A 21,521-nucleotide genomic window follows, 5' to 3' on the forward strand; every position below is an offset into this window, starting at 1 on the left:
TGATGTCGCCCATGGTGTTGTTGAAGTTGCCAGATCTACCGAGAGAAGCAGACATACCAACGAGGAAGAACTCCAACAACAGTGAGTTGTCGCACCGAGACGCTCCCTAAAACCCTTATCGCCTGTCTCCCAATGAAGGATATCTATGGATGGGGTTTTGGAGGCATGCATGCTCTTTCGAATAGCTGTACACACGGTCGCCGGGATGGGGCAGACTAGATGACGACGCAACGAGAGAAAGAGGCAACTAGAGAACACTAGATGCATTATGTCTCTGGTCTCGTGGTATAGCCTGGGAGGGGAGCCGCCGAACGAAACCACCATGCCTTCAAAGAGAGGAACAAGCATCGAATATGCACACGTATGCCGACACATACCCAACTTAGTTGGTGCACTAAGAAAAAACTTAATCTTCTACAAAACATGTTTCTAAGTCTAATTCCATTCACAAAATGTAATGCCAGTGCGTGCGATGTGTGGCGAGCCGAGAGGTGGAAGAGGAGGAGTGTGTAAACTTCTTCTCTTCTCACTCACTTATAAGAGCTAGAACAATATCCTTTATAAGTTGCTCCAACTCTCTCCTAACTAGCAATGTGTGAGTAGATTTAATGTCCCGCGGCTTCCAAGCTGCCATTAAATTTAAAGTATGATATTTCTAAATTTATAGGCTATAGAGGTCGTTCATCTAGGTTGTAGTCCATCTACATCTAACAATAAGTATCGGGCAACCGTACTCACCCATGACCGACGTGCATACACACACCACACAGAGGGCCCCTTTTTCTTTTTCTCAAGGGCACACGATAAGTCTAGGTTTTTTTTCTTTTTTTCTTTTTAGAACCTAGGAGGAGTCTAGCGCAGCAGCAAGAAAAATTGATCGCTAACGTGTTGGAATTTTGGCTAATGTAGGCCCAACCCATCAAATTTAGGCCACAATTCCTCAAAATCCCAAAGGTCTGATTGGCCCATTCATGCTTGGCAAGGGATGGGATAAAAATTTAGTCCCACCTTGCTAGTTTGGAGAGAGTTAGACCTCCTTATAGGGAGGCTGGTGTACAAGCATGAGAAGAGGACTCCCACACGCGCTCCTCCTCCTCCGTCGTCCGCTAGTCTCGTCGCGCCACGGTTTGGGGAATGGCTCAATGAATACCGCTGCATGTTCAGTTCGCCACGAAACGCGCGTGATCAAGACCACGCCGGGCCAAGCGGTCAGCGGTCCAACATCGATAGTGGGGCCAACGAGGTGGAGCCCAAGTTCTCCATATTTCCTGCCAAGGCTCACACTCAACAACCCCCATGAAGAAATGACGATTGGCTAATCTTGTCGAGAAATTTCCAGATGAGGAAGGTGCCCACAGATGATGATCTTTGGATTGAGGAGTGAGATTGACCTCATATAGGATTGTCCCATATCTGGAGATAATCAAGAATAGCCTCAGTTGACAAGCCAACCCTGAACCGAAGTACCATCCGATTGGAGCCTCCCTCTTTGGCTTACCACCCTTTTAGTCACATGAATATAGAGAGATGCAACACTTTGTGAATCAGATATTTCAGTGTATGCACATTCTCAAGGGGAGGAAATTGTCACACCTAGGACATCCTCTGTGGACATCCAATCGTTAGGCTAAGCTGCCAAGCTTGTTGGACTCATTCGTCTGGTCCAAATGTTGGTTAGTTGGGTCTATTCTGGTGTGTTAGGCCATGGTCCCTTTTTGTAGTGTGTCATAGCCACCTTAGGTTATAAGAGGCATGACGTGTATTGTTCTATCATCCTCTGTCTATTTTTCTGAACCTTCCTTTGCTCTGCTTTTTCCGTTCCAAATTTGCCAATTCTCCCACGAGACCCCTAGATTCTAGCTGCCGTGATACTCCCCATCACGAGGATATCACAGATTTTCTGATTCGGTGCCTCCAGTAGTAGTCTTAATGAGCATTATTACGGAAAAGTAAGTATCAATGTCAGATCACTATGAAAAATGCTAACTGTAAAAAGTATTATAAACTTGAAAACCCGTGGCAAATGCAGGGTCAATGAATTAGTTTGAAGAAAACAGTATGCACAAATCCAGAAGCGGAAGAGAAGAGAGAAAACAGCTGAAAAAAGTCGAAACACGCCCGCGAACGGAACGCGTTGGGCCGGGATGTGGGCCGTTCGCTCGCTCAGCGGAGGTCGACCATTGGGCTGCTACCCTCGACAAGAGAAGAGGTTTTTTTTGGAGACAACAAGAGAAGAGGCTGAGACATCAGCTCCGGCAGACCCTAGCTACCGGCATCAGCTGCGGCAGAGATCGAGATGGAGGAGGAGGCCACAGAGAGGGCGGCGGTGACGGAGGAGATGGAGACAGTTGCCAGGCACAAAAGGTTGGCTTGTGTGCAGGAGACGGTGAACGAGGAACCACAGAGGCCGCGCGACGGCGACGAGGAAGAGCTGGAGATGGTCGCTGATCTTGCCGAGTGGCGAATCAATTGGGTGGCATGGTCGTCCGACTGCAGAAGCATCGACGAAAGGAGTGAGTAGACTTCCCCCATGATCACCGATGATCCCAATCTTAGATAGTGATTTCTCCCCTAAAACTAGTCACTTTATTAGTATTATCTTTGTTGCTCTGTCGAATTTGTGACGGGGATGTACAAGAATGTAGACGTGGGGCATAGCTAGGACTTTTGCTCAATATACAGCGAGGGAAAAAATGGTAAAATAATCCCTAGATGTTCCAGAGTATTATCAGTACCCAAGCATATTGATATGTTCAATTGTGGATGTATGCAGCTGAGGTGTTGTCTGAGCCGTTTTCCATGGATATGGGGACAGCGAGTGCGCTACAAATATTTTCCGTCAAGGTCATCGAGCTGAACATGAGTCGCTGGCCGATAGATGTGTTTGGCTTCATCGCTGTGCGTGATTCAGTGGATGGCTACCGCAACTATATATTTGAGCGTACCCGGGACAACTGTCAGACGCTCACTGCACAGGTACCTCCACACTCCCTGGCCTTCCTAGCTTAGATTATGTTTAATTAATTTTTCCTTATTTCCATGATGGTTCTGGATTGCTAGGCAAATAGATTATAATTATGTGGTCATAATCATCGTTCTTCAGAGCTAGTTAGTTTCAAATCATAATAATTGCTAAATGCTACTGCATTATGGCACTTTTTTCTGAACAAGTTATTATTGGGCAGTAAGATGTGTGACTTACTTCGGTGTTGCATGGTACCATGAAAAAACAGTCGAAACTTGGGTGTAGCATGAATGGTCAACAATAAGGACTGGTCCATATTAGCGTCTGCTTGTGGTAACCGCATAAAGTAAAGAATATTTTCAATATTGAATTATTAAAGGAACGCGTCGGCTTAAAAGTAGTTCTGGATTGTATATATTAAAATGCAGCAGGCTGATTTTTTTTTTGGAGCAACCGGCACTTTTCATTAAGAAGAGGAAAATTTGGCCAGTTTATAAGGGAAACTGGCCGAAAACCGATACAAACACAACACCGTGTCCGGTTTATAAGGAAAACCAGACAAGAGAAAACCAAACACGGCACAGTTTTTCTGGGAAAACCGGCGAAAACCCGCACACCTGGCCACACGACCAGGTCTAGAGCGCTGTCGAATGGCACCAGCACGACGGCAACAGCGAGCGCCGCGACTGCCCGGTCCACGTCCCTCGAAAGGAAGTTAGAGCTGAAAGAGACGGCTAGGCGTCTTGGCATTAAATTTCTGTTAATAATCCAATTATTTGTAATGGAGATCCCTAAATGCAAATGCAGAGGGAATTATTTGAGAGGACACCATAGACAGCAATAAATACTTAATGGTGTGATATGAAAAAAAACTCATCGACCCACAGTGACAAGTGTAGTGCAAACTCATTTGGTGTGGCCGTGCTAGATATGGTTGTATCTAGACGCGCTTTTAGTGTGTAGATACATCCATATCTAGAAAAAGGTGAGTCACTTATTTTTAAAGAGAGAGAGTACCAGCGAACGGTTGTATTTTGTTTTTATTATCTAAAACTAATGCAAAAGTTCTGAGTTGGGAAATATGTGTGCGAGACAATGCATAGTTACCACACCATGCATAATGGTATTGGTTATCTCTTTACATTTTATCGATACTCATTTCCAACGGATTAGACGCTGTATGTGGTTGATACCATGTTGATATTCTGACAAATCTTATCTCACATGATGCCATGAATGCTTGTAGGACTCGTCTCTTGTCCTCACTGGTCCAATCCGTGCAGTCCAATTGTATGACCCCATTACTTTTGAGATTGAACTACGAGTTAAAGGAACAAGGCCCTCTGAAGATAAGCCGTTAAGCGCTCAAGTCTTCGAGTATAACTGCATCGCTCAGTCCTACAGAGCTGGCTCTCTTCTGAACTACCTGGTGTCAGCTCCACGCAGCACGCTGGAGTTCAAGTATGCACATCTCTGTTCGGCATTGGAGGCCAGAGTTGAAATCTGGTTTTCAGAAGGGTCAACCAATTTCAGCGTGAAGTTTTTCGCCCGTACTGCTAGCATTGATCATCAGGACGTCACGTTGATGGACTCTAAAGGTGCCAGGGTGGCTCTCCAAAATGATGGGTTTATTGATCTCTCACGCAATATTGTTGTCGTTGAAGGACATAACGGAGAACTGATCATTGGTGCTCACTTAAGGCAAGTTGGTGGTGAAGAGGCGGCCAAGATCTACAGAGAGATCAGCTTTACCCCGGCAATAAATTCTGGTGAAAGTCATGGTACTATTGACGTTGGGTTTTGCAAGATGAATGTTGTTGTTGCTTGGTCACCGCTTTAGAAGGTGCTATGCGTTTGCATTCCTTGGTGACAGCTGTTGTTCTGCAGTATGACAATGATCTAATGATGTTGGTTAGTGGTATTAACAGTCGATATATGACTACCTTTGGCTTTGTATTAGTGTGTATCTCTGGGTTACATTGTATTTACATTCTACTGGATTATGTGTGAGCTGGTCAATATATTGGGGGTTTATGACCAATGAAGTGACCTTTGGCCGATCAATGGATGGTTCAAAAGTATATTACTACCTCCATCCCAAAGCTTAAGGTCTATATTTTTTAGAAAGTCAAACTATGTTAAGTCTGACCAAGTTTTTATCAAAAATTATTAACATGAAAATACAAAATCCATATCATTAGATAGATAATAAAATATATTTTATATGATATTTAGATTCTTCTAAAAATTTGGTCAAACTTTACTTCGTTTAACTTTTTTTAAAAAATAGAAACCTTAAGCCTTGGAGGTAGTACTCTTGAATGCTCTTTGGATACGAGTTTTTCTTCTCACTTGTGGGTGTGGCCGATTATTCCGTGTCCTGTACAGTGAACGTGTTGAGAGTACAAAGTAGGAGAGACAAATACTCCAATAGTTTTTTAGGATTTAGTCCCTCCGTCCCATAATATAAGATGTTGTTACAACAAGTATACTTATTGTAAATAACATATTATACTTATACAAGTTTTACAATGGTTGGTATTTTTAATAACCGTTCATCGACCCTGATCTAACGGTGGTAAATAGACGGAACCAAACTGACGGAATCATAAAATGTGGGACCGGAACCAAAAACGTAGGACCGAAACCTCTAATATATTTTACAAAAATTATAAAAAGCGAGCACCCTTTTAAATGGCCAAAACATTTGATGAAACTGTGTGAATCTTAAAGCAACAAAAACACAGTTCAAAGCTCTCACGGGACAAAGTATCCCTCACCGACGCCATTATCATGTCTCACTCTCAATCATTTGTCGCTATCATCTCTCGCTCTCTCAGTCTCTCTAACTCACTCCAGCGTCTCTCAGGCGATCCCCGCAACGGAGGGGAGGGGACAGCGACTTGGCCCCGGCCGCCCCGGCCGCCGCAGTCGCCACAGCTTGTCGCAGCTTCTCCAGCCGCCGCTCCTCTGCCTGCACCGTCTCTCCCGGCGATCCCAGCGACGGAGGGCAGGGGGCTTGATGAGGGATAGTATATAAAATAAAATAAAAATAAAACATAAGTAAGATCTAGTACTAGCTTCTACACACTTCTACTATATTCTAGGTAATATGGTCCTCTAGTTATGTGTGTTGTAGTGGTTTCCAGAGTATTCTAGTATAAGTTGTAACTAGGATATTTGTAGTTCTTTCTCTAGCTTATGTAGATAGAACACTCTAGTTGTAAGTAGAGCTAAGTAGTGAAGGCTCATGCAGCCTATAAATAGAGGTCCAACCTCTACCTATGTAATCAGACTATGTACCATCTACCTATCAATAAGGAGAACTTTCTGTTCTTGTTTTAAGATCTTGGATTAGATCTTGTGTTGAGAGTTTGGATTGAACTCTTGACAGCCCCGCCCCTAGAGCGATATCTAGCTTACGCCCCTAGAGCGATATCAAGCGCGAGCACGTTGAAGCGGTTCCTTCAACATTTGTGCTGTCCACATTGTAGCAACACGGTGGAGTTGTTCCTCCACAACCTTGTGCTGCTTCGGGTGGTATCGAGCCTTATCGATCCGATCCAGTCTGTTGGTCTCCTCATTGAGAGCTGCACCAAGCAATGGAGGAATTGGGGAAAAGAGTGGATGTTGTAGATCAACAAATTCAAGCGCTCCGTGAAGACCTTAACCGCAGATTTGATCAGCTAGTTGAAATGGTAAGAAAGGGTGTTCCTCCTGTTGCCAATGAAGAATCATCAAAGGAGGCAGATGATAGGCGTCGAAGAATGGGAGGTCGTATTGAAGCAAAAACACCTCATTCACGTGTTGTCCAACGTACTTCAAGGAGGCCAATGTATGTTGAAGCTTCCGAAGGTGACGAATATGACGAGGGCCTTGAAGAACCTGATCTCCATACATATCCGAGAGTACACAACTCTACATATGCGAGGGATACATACAAGGTGAGAGCTGAGATCCCCACTTTTAATGGAAATGTTGATATTGAGGGGTGCCTTGATTGGTTGTATGAGGTGGAGACTTTCTTTGAGGTTATGGATATTCCGGAAGATCGTAGAGTTTCTTTGGTTGCATACAAGCTAAAAGGAGGAGCTGGTGCATGGTGGCATCGCCTTCAAGAAGATCGCGAGGCTAAGAGGAGAACCTCGTGTGAGATCTTGGCGGCAGATGAAGAATCTTTTGAAAGGGAGATTTTTGCCTGCAGATTACGATCAGATCCTATTTATTCAGTTTCAGAATTGTGCTCAAGGAAATAGGACAGTTTCAGAATACACAGAGGAGTTCCTAAGGCTACAAGTGAGGTGCCACCTTGGTGAAACTGAAGATCAACAAGTTGCAAGGTACATCAATGGTCTCAATGATGCTATCCAGGATCGTTTGATGATGCAGCAAATTTGGTCCCTTGGTCAAGCAAAAACTCTAGCATTAAAGGCAGAGAGATTGGTAAAGGCAAGAAAGGCAAGTAATGCTCCATATTCTCATATGGAAGACTCATCTCGGAGTCACTCCCACGGAATGGAAGAAGTGACCACTCAATCCGATGCAAAAGAAACTGTCCCAAAGCAAGCCGGAGCTAAGAGTAGGGAAAAGCCTGTGATAAAATGCTATAAATGTGGTGAAGAGGGACATGTATCTAGAAATTGCCCATTGAGGAAATTTGTCAACACAACAATCCATGATGGGAAAGGAGGCGAAGGATATGAATCTGAAAATGTAGAAGGACAAGATATTTGTGAAGAAGAGGGAGAGGAGGTGGTATGCGTGATTCAGCGGCCCTTGTGCTCAACACCGCAGCCCGACAACACACAACAAAAGAAAATATTTGAGAGCAAATGCACGGTGAATGGCAAGGTATGCAAATTAGTGATTGATGGTTGCAGGTGTGAAAACCTTATCTCTCAGAATTTGGTGAACCATTTAAAACTTGAGACACATGATCATCCAAACCCCTACACAATCAAGAAAGGAGTGAATATGAAGGTCACCAAATAATGCAACCTGGCACTCTCTGTGGGCAAGCACTATCATGCAAATGTGTTATGTGATGTTGTTGATATGGATGCCAGCTATGTTCTTCTTGGGAGACCTTGGCAATATGATGTGAATACAACACACAAAGGGAAGGAAAATTCTTACTCTTTCACTTGGAACAAGCGGAAGATCATCATTCTACCAAATCAATCAAATCGTAATAGCTTCAAGGAGAAGGAGAAAAGTGACCACAAACGTAGGCTAAAATCATTCCAGGTTGGTGATAAGGTGATGGCATACCTCCGGAAAGAAGGACCACCATTAGACATCAAAGAGAAACTTAGATGGTGGAAATACGGGCCCTTCTCTGTTCTAAGGAAGATAAATGATAATGCCTACATGATAGATCTTCCAGCTGAGATGGGAATATCCAACATATTCAATGTGGCAGACTTGGCTCTTTTTCATCAATAACAAGCACTCTATGAAGATAACTCGAGGTCGAGTTCTAAACAACCAGGGGAGAATGATGAGGGACAGTATATAAAATAAAATAAAAATAAAACATAAGTAAGATCTAGTACTAGCTTCTACACACTTCTACTATATTCTAGGTAATATGGTCCTCTAGTTATGTGTGTTGTAGTGGTTTCCAGAGTATTCTAGTATAAGTTGTAACTAGGATATTTGTAGTTCTTTCCCTAGCTTACGTAGTGTTCTCTAGAACACTCTAGTTGTAAGTAGAGCTAAGTAGTGAAGGCTCATGCAGCCTATAAATAGAGGTCCAACCTCTACCTATGTAATCAGACTATGTACCATCTACCTATCAATAAGGAGAACTTTCTGTTCTTGTTTTAAGATCTTGGATTAGATCTTGTGTTGAGAGTTTGGATTGAACTCTTGACAGCCCCGCCCCTAGAGCGATATCTAGCTTACGCCCCTAGAGCGATATCAAGCGCATCACGTTGAAGCGGTTCCTTCAACATTTGTGCTGTCCACATTGTAGCAACACGGTGGAGTTGTTCCTCCACAACCTTGTGCTGCTTCAGGGCTGGCCGCCGTAGACGCCTCAGGTCGCCGCAGAATCTCGAGCCACCGTTCCTCTCCCTCCACTGCCTCTCCCAGCGATCCCCGCGGTGGAGGGGAGTGGCCGCGACTTCGCCCCAACAAGCTCTTTGCTGATGCTGTGGATGCAAGACAGATTATTGAAATTGCAGTTGCACTCTGTTAACACTGACGCCTACATTGCTGATGTTCTGCTATACCATGCACTGCACTACTGTGGAGTGTCCTGCTGCTATAACAGGTGTTTTTTCGGAGGTGACATGACTCTTGAACTAAGCATTAATTGACAGACTAAATTACCAAGCATTTTGCTAGCCAGCTCATGGTTACTCTCTTGCACAGGTTGTGGTAGGATGATAAAGGGAAAATTTGCTTTCATGATATATCAACTAGTAAACTATCTTGGACAGTTCATACAGAGAGAAGTACAAATGCTGCATCTTATTTGAAGGGAGTGACTATACAGCAGGCAGCTGTTTTTCAATTCGTAAACAGACACTTTTTCAGGACCAATCATTGAATGACAGCTAGACTAAGGTAGAAAGACTCAGTTATTAAAAAACTGTCTGTTTGAGTCCAACTAAACAGACACATATTGAGATGTTCTAGGAGTCCGATGTTTGAGTTGGTATGTTTGTCCTTGAGTACTATAGTCGGTCAGAGGCAAAAGCCTAAAACTGAATCAGGCGAAAGCCCAAAAAAATGAAGCAGAAAATGAACTCATACAGTGCTATACAGAACAAGCCCAAGAATGTAAATACATCCTAGCTGCTGCTACAGAAAAAGCAGAGCAGGTACATCCCACCTTTTTAACCTTCTTCTCCAGCAAACAAAGGACTTCACGTGCTCCAACCACTTCCTCCATGACATCCATGCTCCTTTGTGGATCTATATCGAGAAGCACGTTCAGCATCAGTGGAGCTAAAAGAGGAGCAATCCCTAGAGAAGAACAAAGGAAAAGAACTTCCCATTCTAGATGCTATTCAGTCAGAGGAATGTTCTTGAAATCCCTTGTAACTGAAACAAAAAAATTCTTGTCAAATAAGATTTAGGGCAGCAGGTTCTGAATTGTTCCTGCGTTTTTTTGGGCAGTAGATGCACACCTGATTTAGAAACTATATTTGATGCACACTTGTTTCAACTGCTATGTCATCCGAAGCCCTCTGAAAAAATGACATCTTTTCCCTGATTTGGAAACTATGGCAGCAGATGCCATCTCCCTAACTACATAAAGCTGACAGAAAACCCTCTGATAATATGTAGTGGGGTGTATGTAGGGGATGGTCCATATCTTAATCTCCACTGACCAGAAGTTGAATCTACATGGGCTTTGCCAAAATTCAATATGCTAGTGAGAACTGAGAACACAAAACACTCTGTACCTTACAATCCATGCAAGTTCTGGCACCAAAGCATAAGATATTAAGCATCTTTTTAACCACAATACTGACATACTCATAGTTCAAAATCTTCAGAAGCATATAGGTCTCCGTAGATTAACAAAATTAAAGTTTGAAGAAAAGCAAAGAGAACATTGTTAGTTACTTCTAAATTTGGCTAAAAATCATGGGATGATGGCCACCAGTAGGAGCGCATAAATGGATACGACCGACTCCGACCTTAGGCCAGAGTGTAATGCAAACTCAAAAATTGTAAAACTAAGAAACTAAGTTACTGGGATTATGAACAATGAGATTCTTAGGGCATTATCTGCAAATCAAGACAAATAGAGCTATACTAAGAATCTAATTAAATAAGAGCTAATAAGAAGCAGGACAATAGAGCACCCAGAGATAGAAATACCTTGAGGAGGAGTGCATCTTATGTTTCTTGGTGCCTGATTGGTGCAGGACCTGGAGTAGCCGACGGAGAAAACAGTGACTGTGACCGTAGGTCAGAGTGTGTGAGGTCGAAGATGCAAAACAAGGCTTTAAAACTAACAATGAGTACAAACTCGTCCAGTCAATAATTGTGAGGGATCCAAGACTAGGAACTAAAATAAAAGAATGAATCAAAGAGAGAGAGAGCATCGGGATAAAGGGCACCGTTGAGAAAGTCCAGCGGTGCTACTTGCGCCAGATTTCTAAACCACTTTACAAAAGAAAGAATGAAACTAAGTAATCTAAAAACCAATCAACAGCTGAGGTTGTTCCATGTGTAATCGACACTATACAAAATGTTAGCAGTGAGAGGAAGGACTGAAAAATGAGTAATAATTAGAATTGAGATAAGGCAGCCGGGGTGGATCTTGATTCTTGAAGAAAATGCAAAACGGAGATATTGAGACACATGAAGCTGAAAACATACCAACGAGGAAACACATGAATCTGAACAAGATATTGCGACAGTGAAACTAATGAAATTTTTATAATAAGTAGCTGAGGAAAATGAAATAAGAAACATACTAATGAGGAATCAAACACATGAAGCTAATAAAGATCTGGTAGGCAGAATGAGAAATTCAATAACTGAGACACTAAGAAACTAAAAGACAAGAAAATGAGTAAGCCATGGACTTCTAGTATCCAGTAGGTAAATGAAAATCAGGAAATTGAAAGAATACGAGACTAAGAAAATGATGGAAATGAACTCATCAAGTGAATAATGCCGGTAACTGAGAAACCATCAGACACTAACGGAAATTGGCAGAAACATACCGGACTGATAGCATTCCTTGACATCTATCCCCGCTTGCCTTCTCACAGCCTAGTACCCCAGGAATAAAGAGACTGGGAAAATATTAATGAAGAAATGAATAAACTAAATAAAGAGAATTAAGAATTAACGGAGAAACTGAGAAAACTAAACTAAAGATATTATACTGAAACTAAAACTGAGTGAAAATGAGAGAAAGAGAAGAAAGAAATAGAAATAGAGATGAAGAATGAGAAAACGAGAAAATGAAAACATATGAAGGAGACTAAGAGACAAGGAAGAACTGAGAAAAAATGATACTAAGAGACACAGTACAAAGAGACTGAAGAATGAGAAAACATAGAACTGGGCAAGTAAGAATGAGCACATAAAACGGAGTGAAAATTGGCTAAGCATAAGATTGGAATGTGAAACTGAGACTGAAAAATGAGATACATGAAACTGAAGAGACTGAGATAATGAGAACATGAAGTTGAGAGACTGAAGAAGAATGACAAAGATGATATTGACTGAGATATGAATAATGAAAGACTGGCATATAAGGGAATGAAGAAAGAGATTAATGAATTAAGAAAAAATAATAATGAAGAAAGAAAATCTCCAAAATGAAGAGAATAGAGACTAAGAACTGAAAACTGAAGACATACACACTCGAGAAAAATAACTGAATAACTAAGTTACTGAGTGAAGTGCCGAAAAATGAGCGAGGGGATTGATGAGAGACTTAAGAAAATAAACCGAGGGACTAAACAAAGAGAGACGGAAACCTGAGTCACTGAAAAACTAAGAAACTGAGGGACTGAAGAATTACACAAATGACTAGAGAGAAAATAACAAGACTGAAAGAAATGAAGACTGAAATACTGACAAATTACCAGCCTGAAGAACATGACTTAGAACACTGAGAATGACTGAAATATTAATACATGCTACACCTATGGGAAGAACACTATTCTACAACATATATCTTGGAATGATCTAATCAAGATTCAGACTGATGTTGTGTTTTCTCTTGCTGGAAAACACCCAGAATTGCAGCAACGGATCAACAAAAAGGAGTGTTCAAGAAAGCACCTGCATGTAGCAACTATGAATTACTCATACTGGTGAGTTTACATTGAACATGATATGCCGACATGCAGCAAATGAAAATGGTTTTTCAAGCTCCATATTGCCGTGTGTAATTTATGCATACTCGCTTGCCATCGTGGATAATAATAATTACTACTAAAATGAGATTCAACTAAAAACTAATTTCTCTTGTATTATGGTTGTATCCATGCAAAAGTAAGAAACACAGGCTATTTGGTGTGCTAAATGAGCTGACACTTGTGCCAAATTAAAATAAAACATACACGAAGCAGGGTTTGTACTTCAATGAAAAACAAATCAGGATCCTTTAAATGAAAATCTCTCGGGTTATGACCAACAAACACCTATTGCTACGGTTCTAAACTGCACCTTCTTTCAGGTTACTAGCTATATATATGTATAGGGAGTGATTGTGGTGTTGCCTCTCTGTACTGCACTATATCGTCATGTACAAAAAAAACTCCATTCAATTGCTCAGGTTGACAGGTTAACACATATTGCTGATGCAGCTACATAACAAGTAAACTCTGCAAACAAGAAATATAGGTCTTATGCAAACTGCATTCTGCAAACAAAGGAGCGACCTACAGTGGGAACCCATAGGATTGACAGAATGCTCAACTTTTACATCAGTCATCCAACTACACTACTTAAACTTCAAGACAAAGCCTGTTTCAAGGATCATATTTTCCCGAAAAACTAGAGGTGTATAAGAAACTTTAGAGTGAACTTTCAAAGGACCGGTCACTATGGCCATAGTGAACAATAATACCGAGAATCAGATATACTGTGAAATTGCGTCTTTAAGAACACATATCATCTTCGAAGTTATGTACTTCACTTTTGAATTGATCGTGCAACTAAAACAAAGACACTACGCATTATAAGTTATTCTCAAATGGAAACTCAGCACTAATGAAATATTGTTGTATAACACACTCCATCGTCAGTACAAGGACTCCAGACAAAAAGTAAGTGTCACGGATAGCAAACTGGATTGCCAGAATTCATATGGAAAAATAGTTACCATATGGGGTTGCCAGGTGTGGTACACTATTACAATACTAAACATGGGGAACAACACCAGACAGAAAATAAGTGTCACAAATAACAAAGTGCATTCCTAGAAGTCATACGGAAAATTAGCTACAGAAAACTGAACATATTACTGAAGACTAATCCAAAAACTGAACATATCAACACCATATAGTGCCATCGTTGTTGTTCCTACAACCTACTTTCAGCTTTTAGAAAAGTTGGACTACTGCAGCAACTCTCGAGGCTACACATTGGAGAAGATATCCAAGTTAATCAAACATATCGCAGTGCGCCAGCCCCACCCTTTTGGATCTTTGGGTAGGAGAGTGCCAGCCTGCTTTAGGTTTCAAAAAAACTGATGTCAAATTATGACATACATACACAAAACAAATCAAACAGTACCCATACATCTAGCTAGCTACCTCCAACTACAAATCAACTTCACAAACTGAGAAAGCTTCGAACACTAAACAAATGCATGCCGAACTACATAACGCAGTGCTACCTCTACATACGAGGCACCAACAAACATCTGATGTGGCTCCAAACAATAGCAAAAAAAAGCTGAAAAAAGACACGAGAAGACAAATCTCGCGTGAGCTAGAGTGCTTACCACCCACCCAAATCAGAGGAAGGAGGACAGAAGATTACTCAGCTCGCCGGAGGCACACATGCCATCCGTGCTCCCGAATCGACGACCTCTTCCCTGTTGGACGGACAAGGACGCGAGCCGAAACTCTACCCATCCCCGCTCGCGCCGGCTGCAGCGTCGCAGAACCTCCATCGGCGCTCTTCCCGTCTCGAGAAGCTCCGCCCCTACCGACGCTGGCCAACCAGAATGCAGCGTCGCCGCGGCCACAGCCCCCTCCGACGCCGGCCGAGCAGGATGCGGCGTCGCCGCTGCTTTCTCCGCCGTGCTTCCGCCTCCTCACAATACCAACACGAGACAGAGCGGTGGTAGTCCAGATAAATGAAACTAAAAAAAAGACTCAAAAAGGAAAGACGAGTTAACACACGAGGCGTCGAAAGCGAACAGAAGAGAAACGAGACACATCTGCGCCGAGATTCGTGAAGATATCGTACGGTTAAAAAAGTGACTGCGCGCCAATTAAGAAACAGCTAGCTGTTAATTAGGAAAAGTGTATTTGAAATATCTTTAGGACGTTGCTACATGGTGCCCTAGCACTGGTTTGCTTTAGGGAGTGCCCCACCCAAAAGTAGAAATAAATTGGTCCGACACCTCTGGCTTTCTAAAAGTAGAAAGTTCTGATTTCACACGGGGTGACGGCTTTATCCGGACGAGAAACACAGCAGATGTAAAAGAAGGCTTTTCATTCACGGCTCCGTCACAGGTTCACGAAAAATGCGAGTTCACGAAAAAAATGCGAGATCAATCGTGTAAAAGAAACACATCCACGTGGTTGCAAATTCACGCCAAAAAAATGCACATGCCATCTCCTTCTTTTCTACCTCCAGTTAAGAACGCGTATTGGCATGTAAAAAAAATACACAAATTCAAATCACAGTAAAAAAGTAAGCACCAGCTATTAAAATTCTAGATGTAGAAAAATGTTAAAAATTACATCTAGATGCATAAAGTTTCATCTAGAATTGAAAAAAAGAACACCTTGAGCCACTCATCAATCTGGATGTAAAATTCAATTTATTATCTAAATTGAGGATGTAAAAATTGCAGCCATAGATGTAATAAAAAGATAAAAGTTACATCCGGTACACCAAATCTGGGATCAAAAAAGATATTCGTATCCTGCACATTGATCCACTAAAAAATTCTAGATGTAGAAAAGTGTTAAAAATTACATCTAGATGCATAAAGTTTCATCTAGAATTGGAAAAAAAAACACCCTGAGCCGTTCATCAATCTGGAAGTAAAAAAGACAAAGGAAATACAACGAGTTACAAAAACTACAGCCAGAAGTTGGAGAAAAATTACTATTCTTAGTTACAATATTACAACCAGAATTGAAAAGAAAGGTAGAAAGGTACATCCGAAAAGTTGCTAGCTGAGACAAGAACTGACTAGTAGTCACGAGGAAGCGTGATGAGCTTGACGAGAATAATTGCTGCAGCGTGGAGTGTGCTGATAGAGAAGTGCTACTGCTAGCTCTTAAAAGTTACAAGCCCTGGCTAAATCGATCAGATCTAGTACCTAGAGTAGCACAGGCTGCGGGAGACTGGAGGCGTTGAAGAATGCGATGGCCTCCCACTGATCTGGCCGTCGTGGTCCAGATCCGCTGCAAGGAAGCAGGCCGGGCGGGTAGTTGGCGGCGGCGGTTGAGGCGCCGGGGCCAGGCGGCCGTCATGACTCATGAGATCCACACCATCTCCATCGTGCGCCTGGCGGAGGTCGTGCGCGTTGGGACTGGGTGGGTAGTCGCCGGTGGAGGTTGGGGCGCCGGCGTGGGATCCACACCACTGCCGCCTCTGGTTCCTGGAGTTGGACGAAACAAGTGATGGGGATTAGAGCATCTCCACTCGTCCCCCCGACGAGGCCCATGGCGAGCGTTTTTTTCATCCGGACGGCGTAATTCGGCCCAGTCGCGCTCCCGTTCCTCGTTTTCGTCCGGATTTGGGCCTAAATTCATCCGGCGATCCCACGCCACCCCCGGCCCCCCGGGGAGCTCTCGGGGACTCCGGACGAGTGAAAAGCGGGGAAGGGCCCGATCCGTCGGTGACTCGACGCACGAACCCCACCGCCACGTCGCTCAAAATCTCCCCACCCTCGTATCTCTCTCGCCGCCGGCACCACCCCGCCGGCTTGTTGCCCGGATTGCGCCGCCCCTCCTTCCCCACCTGCCTATATTCCGCCGTGTTTGGACGACGGCCTATCCGGCCGCTCTTCCGCCGGCCCGTTTCCGGCCTGCTCGCTCGTCGTCGCTCGCGGCTCGGGTTGCCTCGACCACGCCCGTCGGTGTTCGTCCATTTGCCTCGCCGGCCATGGACTCGGACGAAGAGGAGGAGCGGATGTTCGTCGAGCTTATGCAAGAAGAGATGGCGACGGCCGCCCAAGACGACGAGCACATGATGATCCTTGGTTGCTTGGCAAGCATGTACGCCGGACCGGCAACTCGTCGGCGTGGTGGGTCGGCACGAGGTCGCCGGAAGTGCAAGCCGAGACGGCGAATGGAGGGCTACTCGCATGTTGTACGCCGACTACTTCGCCGACAATCCATTGCACGGTGAGAGTGTTTCCCGGCGTCGTTTCGGGATGAGCGAAAGCTATTTCCGCAAATTGTGTATGCCATCCGCCGGCTTGATCCCTACTTCAGATGCAAGGCGGATTGCACTGGTTTGGTTGGATTTTCGTCACTGCAGAAGTGCACAGTGGCTATGAGGATGCTGGCGTATGGAGCTCCCGGTGATACTGCAGATGACTATCTTCGGATCCCGCCTTCATTGCTATGCGCCAGGAGATTCGAGACTCTACAATGCATCAGCTGCTGCAAGATGATCTGGTGGAGCACATATGGAGGCTCCGAGGCAACGCCAACGCCGACGCCAACTAGTCTGTCTTAATTTGTTTGAAAAATTGTGTGCTTCATTTGTTTCAGGCACTTGTTAAACATTGTACCGATTATCGCCGAATTTGTTTCAGCAATTTTCGTACTCTTCTTTGCCGAACTTGTTAAATTTTATGTTGAATTTGTTTGAAATATGTCAAATGGTCGAGGTTGGGGGTTTCTGCGGGGGACGGCTGGAACTTCGGCGCTCCCCACGCCAAATCTTCATCCAATCCGGACGAAAATTTCGCCGGATTTGGGCGTGGGGAGCGCCAACGAGTGGGGATGCTCTTAGAGCATCTCCACTCGTCTCCCCGAGAAGCCCCCACGAGCCGTTTTTTACATCCGGACGGCAAAAAACGGCCCAGTCGCGCCCCCAGGTTCTCGTTTTCATCCGGATTTGGGCCTAAATTCATCCGGCGATCCCACGCCATCCCCGGCCCCCCGGAGCGCTCGGGGACTCCGGATGGAGCAAAACCAATCGCCCACGCCCACGTGTCTCCTCTTTCGTCCGGACTCCTCGGGCCATCCTCTTTTTCCCCGAGAAACGCCGCTTGGGGAGCACACGACTGGAAATATACTGCCCCCCAGGCCAAATTTTCGTCCAATCCGGATGAAAATTTCGCCGGATTTGGGCGTGGGGAGCGTCAACGAGTGGGGATGCTCTTACGATGACCGCGCGAGACGAAGAGCAGCATGTGGGGAATTATTGGGTTACAGCCTGGCTACGTGCACAGTTGGCCGTACACGCACGTGGCTTACCAACTCGCCCACCGTTTCATATAAACCGCTAGATGGAGATCGGACGAAGCTAAGATGTGGGCACCGCGTAAGACAGTACAGTGCCCCGGCACGAAATAGAAATCGGGTTGGAAAATACTTGTGTTGCCTGGGTTTTAGCGGATAGTACGTAATCAGTGTGGCTGTGGGCTCTTGAAGGTGGTGTCCGAAATCGTGCAGTGTTTCAGGTTTATCTGTCCAGCAATCAGTGCTTGTTTTTTGCGGCATGCTTGGTTGAGCATGGTTCAGAAGGTTATGTGTAATTGTCATTGAACGGCTCTCTCCTTCCTCCTCCCTCTCTGCCCCCATCCACTCTTCTGCCCGTTGACCGAGGGAGACCGGGCCGAACCCAACCCTTCTCCGGCGGCGCCGCCGGCCGGAGATGGGGAGGGGGAGGCGCCGATGCTGTAGATAGGTTTAGGTCTAGCGTTTTCGGCGGGATGTCATGGTCTGGGAGTCTAGCGCCAGATCTTCTGGGCAAGATCCGGTGTGTATGGTGGTGGAGGCGACGCGGCAAGGAGCTCCGGTGGTCGGAGATGGCGGCGCTCGACCTTCCCCCATGGATCTCCGTCAATAAGCCCAAGGTTTGCTCTCCCTCTTCGATTTCCATGTTCACTCTGTTCGTCCTCCTCCCACTGGCCGGCCGTGGTGGTGAGGGGTGGGGAAGACGGACGGAGAAAGGTGGATCGATGGAGATGAGCAGGGGCTCTCTTTCCCTGGTGTCTTGGTGCGGCACCGGTGGATGGTCGAGCAGCTGCGATGTCAAGTCCCCAAGGCCAAGGTGGGGGATGGAATCGCATGCTACTCCTGCCAAGACCCCCAGCAATAAGCACTGCTGGACGCAAAGATGCACCCTTGACATCCTCGACATCGACCTGGCCGGCCGTGGAGGCGAGGAGGAAGATGAAGATGGCGGCGACGGTGTCGCATACTACGGCTGTGTAGAGGCGAGTGGTTTTGTCCCCGCCTCTTCGCATGACGGCGGCGTAGCAGACCTCTGGCTCGACGGCGGGGAAAGAGAAGGACCTGATTGCATTTTATCATCTCTCAGTGAGGTCTTTTCTGCAAATGCTAGGGACCTATATGTGCATTTAGATCTTATGGGGTCCTTTGTAATATTTTGTACCTCCTCCGTTTCGATTTAATGAGAAGCTTCCTCGCCCTTCAGGGCACTCCTTGTTCAAAAAAAGAAGAAGGTTATGTGTGCCTTTTCTTTGATGGATTGTTTATATATAGGGATTTCTATTTTCGCGCCCTCGGTTCCTTAGTTGTGCTCAGTTTCCCCAGCTCCTTACTTTTTCCTCAGTTTTCCCCAAGACCTTGTCTGAAACCATCACAGGTGTTGTAACGGCCGGTTGCCCGACGGTTGACCGTTATCTTCTGACTAGTGGGGCCACGTAGAGCCCACAAAGACACGTCAGACCATCCATCTTTGTTTGACCGTAAGCATCGCAGTATCCCTGACCAAAACGCGCACGAGTGGGGCTTCAGTATTGATGTCTACGCACTCTTCTATTCCTGTAGACAGTGTTGGGCCTCCAAGAGCAGAGGTTTGTTGAACAGCAGCAAGTTTCCCTTAAGTGAATCACCGAAGGTTTATCGAACTCAGGGAGGTAGAGGTCAAAGATATCCCTCTCAAGCAACCCTGCAATTACGATACAAGAAGTCTCTTGTGTCCCCAACACACCTAATACACTTGTCAGATGTATAGGTGCACTAGTTCGGCGAAGAGATAGTAAGATGCAAGTGATATGGATGAATATGAGTGGTAATAGCAATCTGAAATAAAGATGGCAGCAAGTAAACATGCAGTGGAACAGTAAATAAACGGTGATTCGATGCTTGGAAACAAGGCCTAGGGATCATACTTTCACTAGTGGACACTCTCAACATTGATCACATAACTGAATGAATAAATGCTACACTCTCTTGTTGGATAACAAACACCATTCATTGTGTAGGGCTACAAAAGCACACCTCAAGCCGGAGTTAACAAGCTCCACAACTTCATAAAGGAAACACACACGATGCACACACCGTCACCGTCACACCGTGGAGAGTGAATCCGGAGTTCATATTAAAGTAACCTCTAGAGTGTATAATAGTGCTACTCTGGATAACTCTCCTAATGGAATCACTAATCGTGTAGTGGCTACAAAAGCTCCGCTCGTAGTTCATCAAGTACTTGACAAACACCACTCATAGGGATATCCACGTCAAATCATAAATCCAAGATAATATATTTATCATAGTGATAGTTAACTTCATAATCTACAAGAGATCACAATCATAACCTACGCCAAGTACTACATGATGCACACACTGTCCACTTTACATCATGAAGGAGGAATAGACTACTTTAATAACATCACTAGAGTAGCACATAGATGATATTCAACTAGATCACAAAGCTCATGATCACATAAAGATCACATGGGAGAGAGAGATGAACCACATAGCTACCGGCACAACCCTTAGCCTCGGGGGAGAACTACTCCCTCCTCATCATAGGAGACAGCAATGGCGATGAAGATCGCGGTGGTGTCGATGGAGATGCCTTCCGAGGGCACTTCCCCGTCCCGGCGGCGTACCAGAACAGAGACTTCTGTCCCCCGAAACGGAGTTTCGCGATGGCGGCAGCGTCCCTGGAGTCTTTCTGGAGTTTCGTCAATTGGTGTCGGGTTTTTAGGTCACGAGGGACTTTATAGGCGAAGAGACGGAGTCAGAGGGGCCAGGGGGCCCCCTCCCCATAGGCTGGCGCGGCCAGGGGGCCACCCGCGCCGCCATATGGTGTGGGTCCCCTGCTGCCCTTCCTCGTCTCCCCTTCGGACTTCTGGAACCTTCCGTGAAATATAAGATCGTGGGCTTTTGTTTCGTCCAATTCCGAGAATATTGCCCGAACAGCCTTTCTGGAACCAAAAGCAACAGAAAACAGGAACTGGCACTGTGGCATCTCGTTAATAGGTTAGTTCCGGAAAATGCATCAAAACGATATAAAGTATGGATAAAACATGTGGATATTGTCATAAAACTAGCATGGAACATCAGAAATTATAGATACGTTGGAGACGTATCAAGCATCCCAAGCTTAGTTCCTACTCGCCCTCGAGTAGGTAAACGATAACAAGGATAATTTCTGAAGTGACATGCTACCAACATGATCTTGATCAATACTATTGTAAAGCATATGAGATGAATGAAGTGATTCAAAGCAATGGTAAAGACAATGACTAAACAACTGAATCATATAGCAAAGACTTTTCATGAATGGTACTTTCAAGACAAGCATCAATAAGACTTGCATAGGAGTTAACTCATAAAGCAATAAATTCTTAGTATAAAGTTTTAAAGCAACACAAAGGAAGATATAAGTTTCAGCGGTTGCTTTCAACTTGTAACATGTATATCTCATGGATAGTTGTCAACATAAAGCA

The 21,521-nt window shown here is 44.6% G+C and overlaps 1 protein-coding gene and 1 long non-coding RNA gene across 2 annotated transcripts; one reads left to right on the forward strand and one right to left on the reverse strand.

Annotated features, from left to right (window-relative positions):
• Positions 1-2,267: 2,267 nt before the first annotated feature.
• Positions 2,268-4,872, forward strand: LOC124651087. Its single transcript, XM_047190229.1, has 3 exons — positions 2,268-2,513; positions 2,774-2,976; positions 4,212-4,872. Exons 1-3 carry the CDS (start codon positions 2,297-2,299, stop codon positions 4,803-4,805), a joined length of 1,014 nt encoding a protein of 337 aa, XP_047046185.1. The 5' UTR covers positions 2,268-2,296; the 3' UTR covers positions 4,806-4,872.
• Positions 4,873-9,681: 4,809 nt separating this feature from the next.
• Positions 9,682-10,341, reverse strand: LOC124654438. The gene is made up of 2 exons (XR_006988354.1): positions 10,105-10,341; positions 9,682-10,018 (listed from the first exon to the last, which is right to left on the reverse strand). It is a non-coding gene; the product is annotated as an uncharacterized LOC124654438 (long non-coding RNA).
• Positions 10,342-21,521: the final 11,180 nt, after the last annotated feature.

The sequence above is a fragment of the Lolium rigidum genome, chromosome 5 (genome assembly GCF_022539505.1).
Source record: "Lolium rigidum isolate FL_2022 chromosome 5, APGP_CSIRO_Lrig_0.1, whole genome shotgun sequence".
Taxonomy (NCBI): Eukaryota; Viridiplantae; Streptophyta; class Magnoliopsida; order Poales; family Poaceae; genus Lolium; species Lolium rigidum.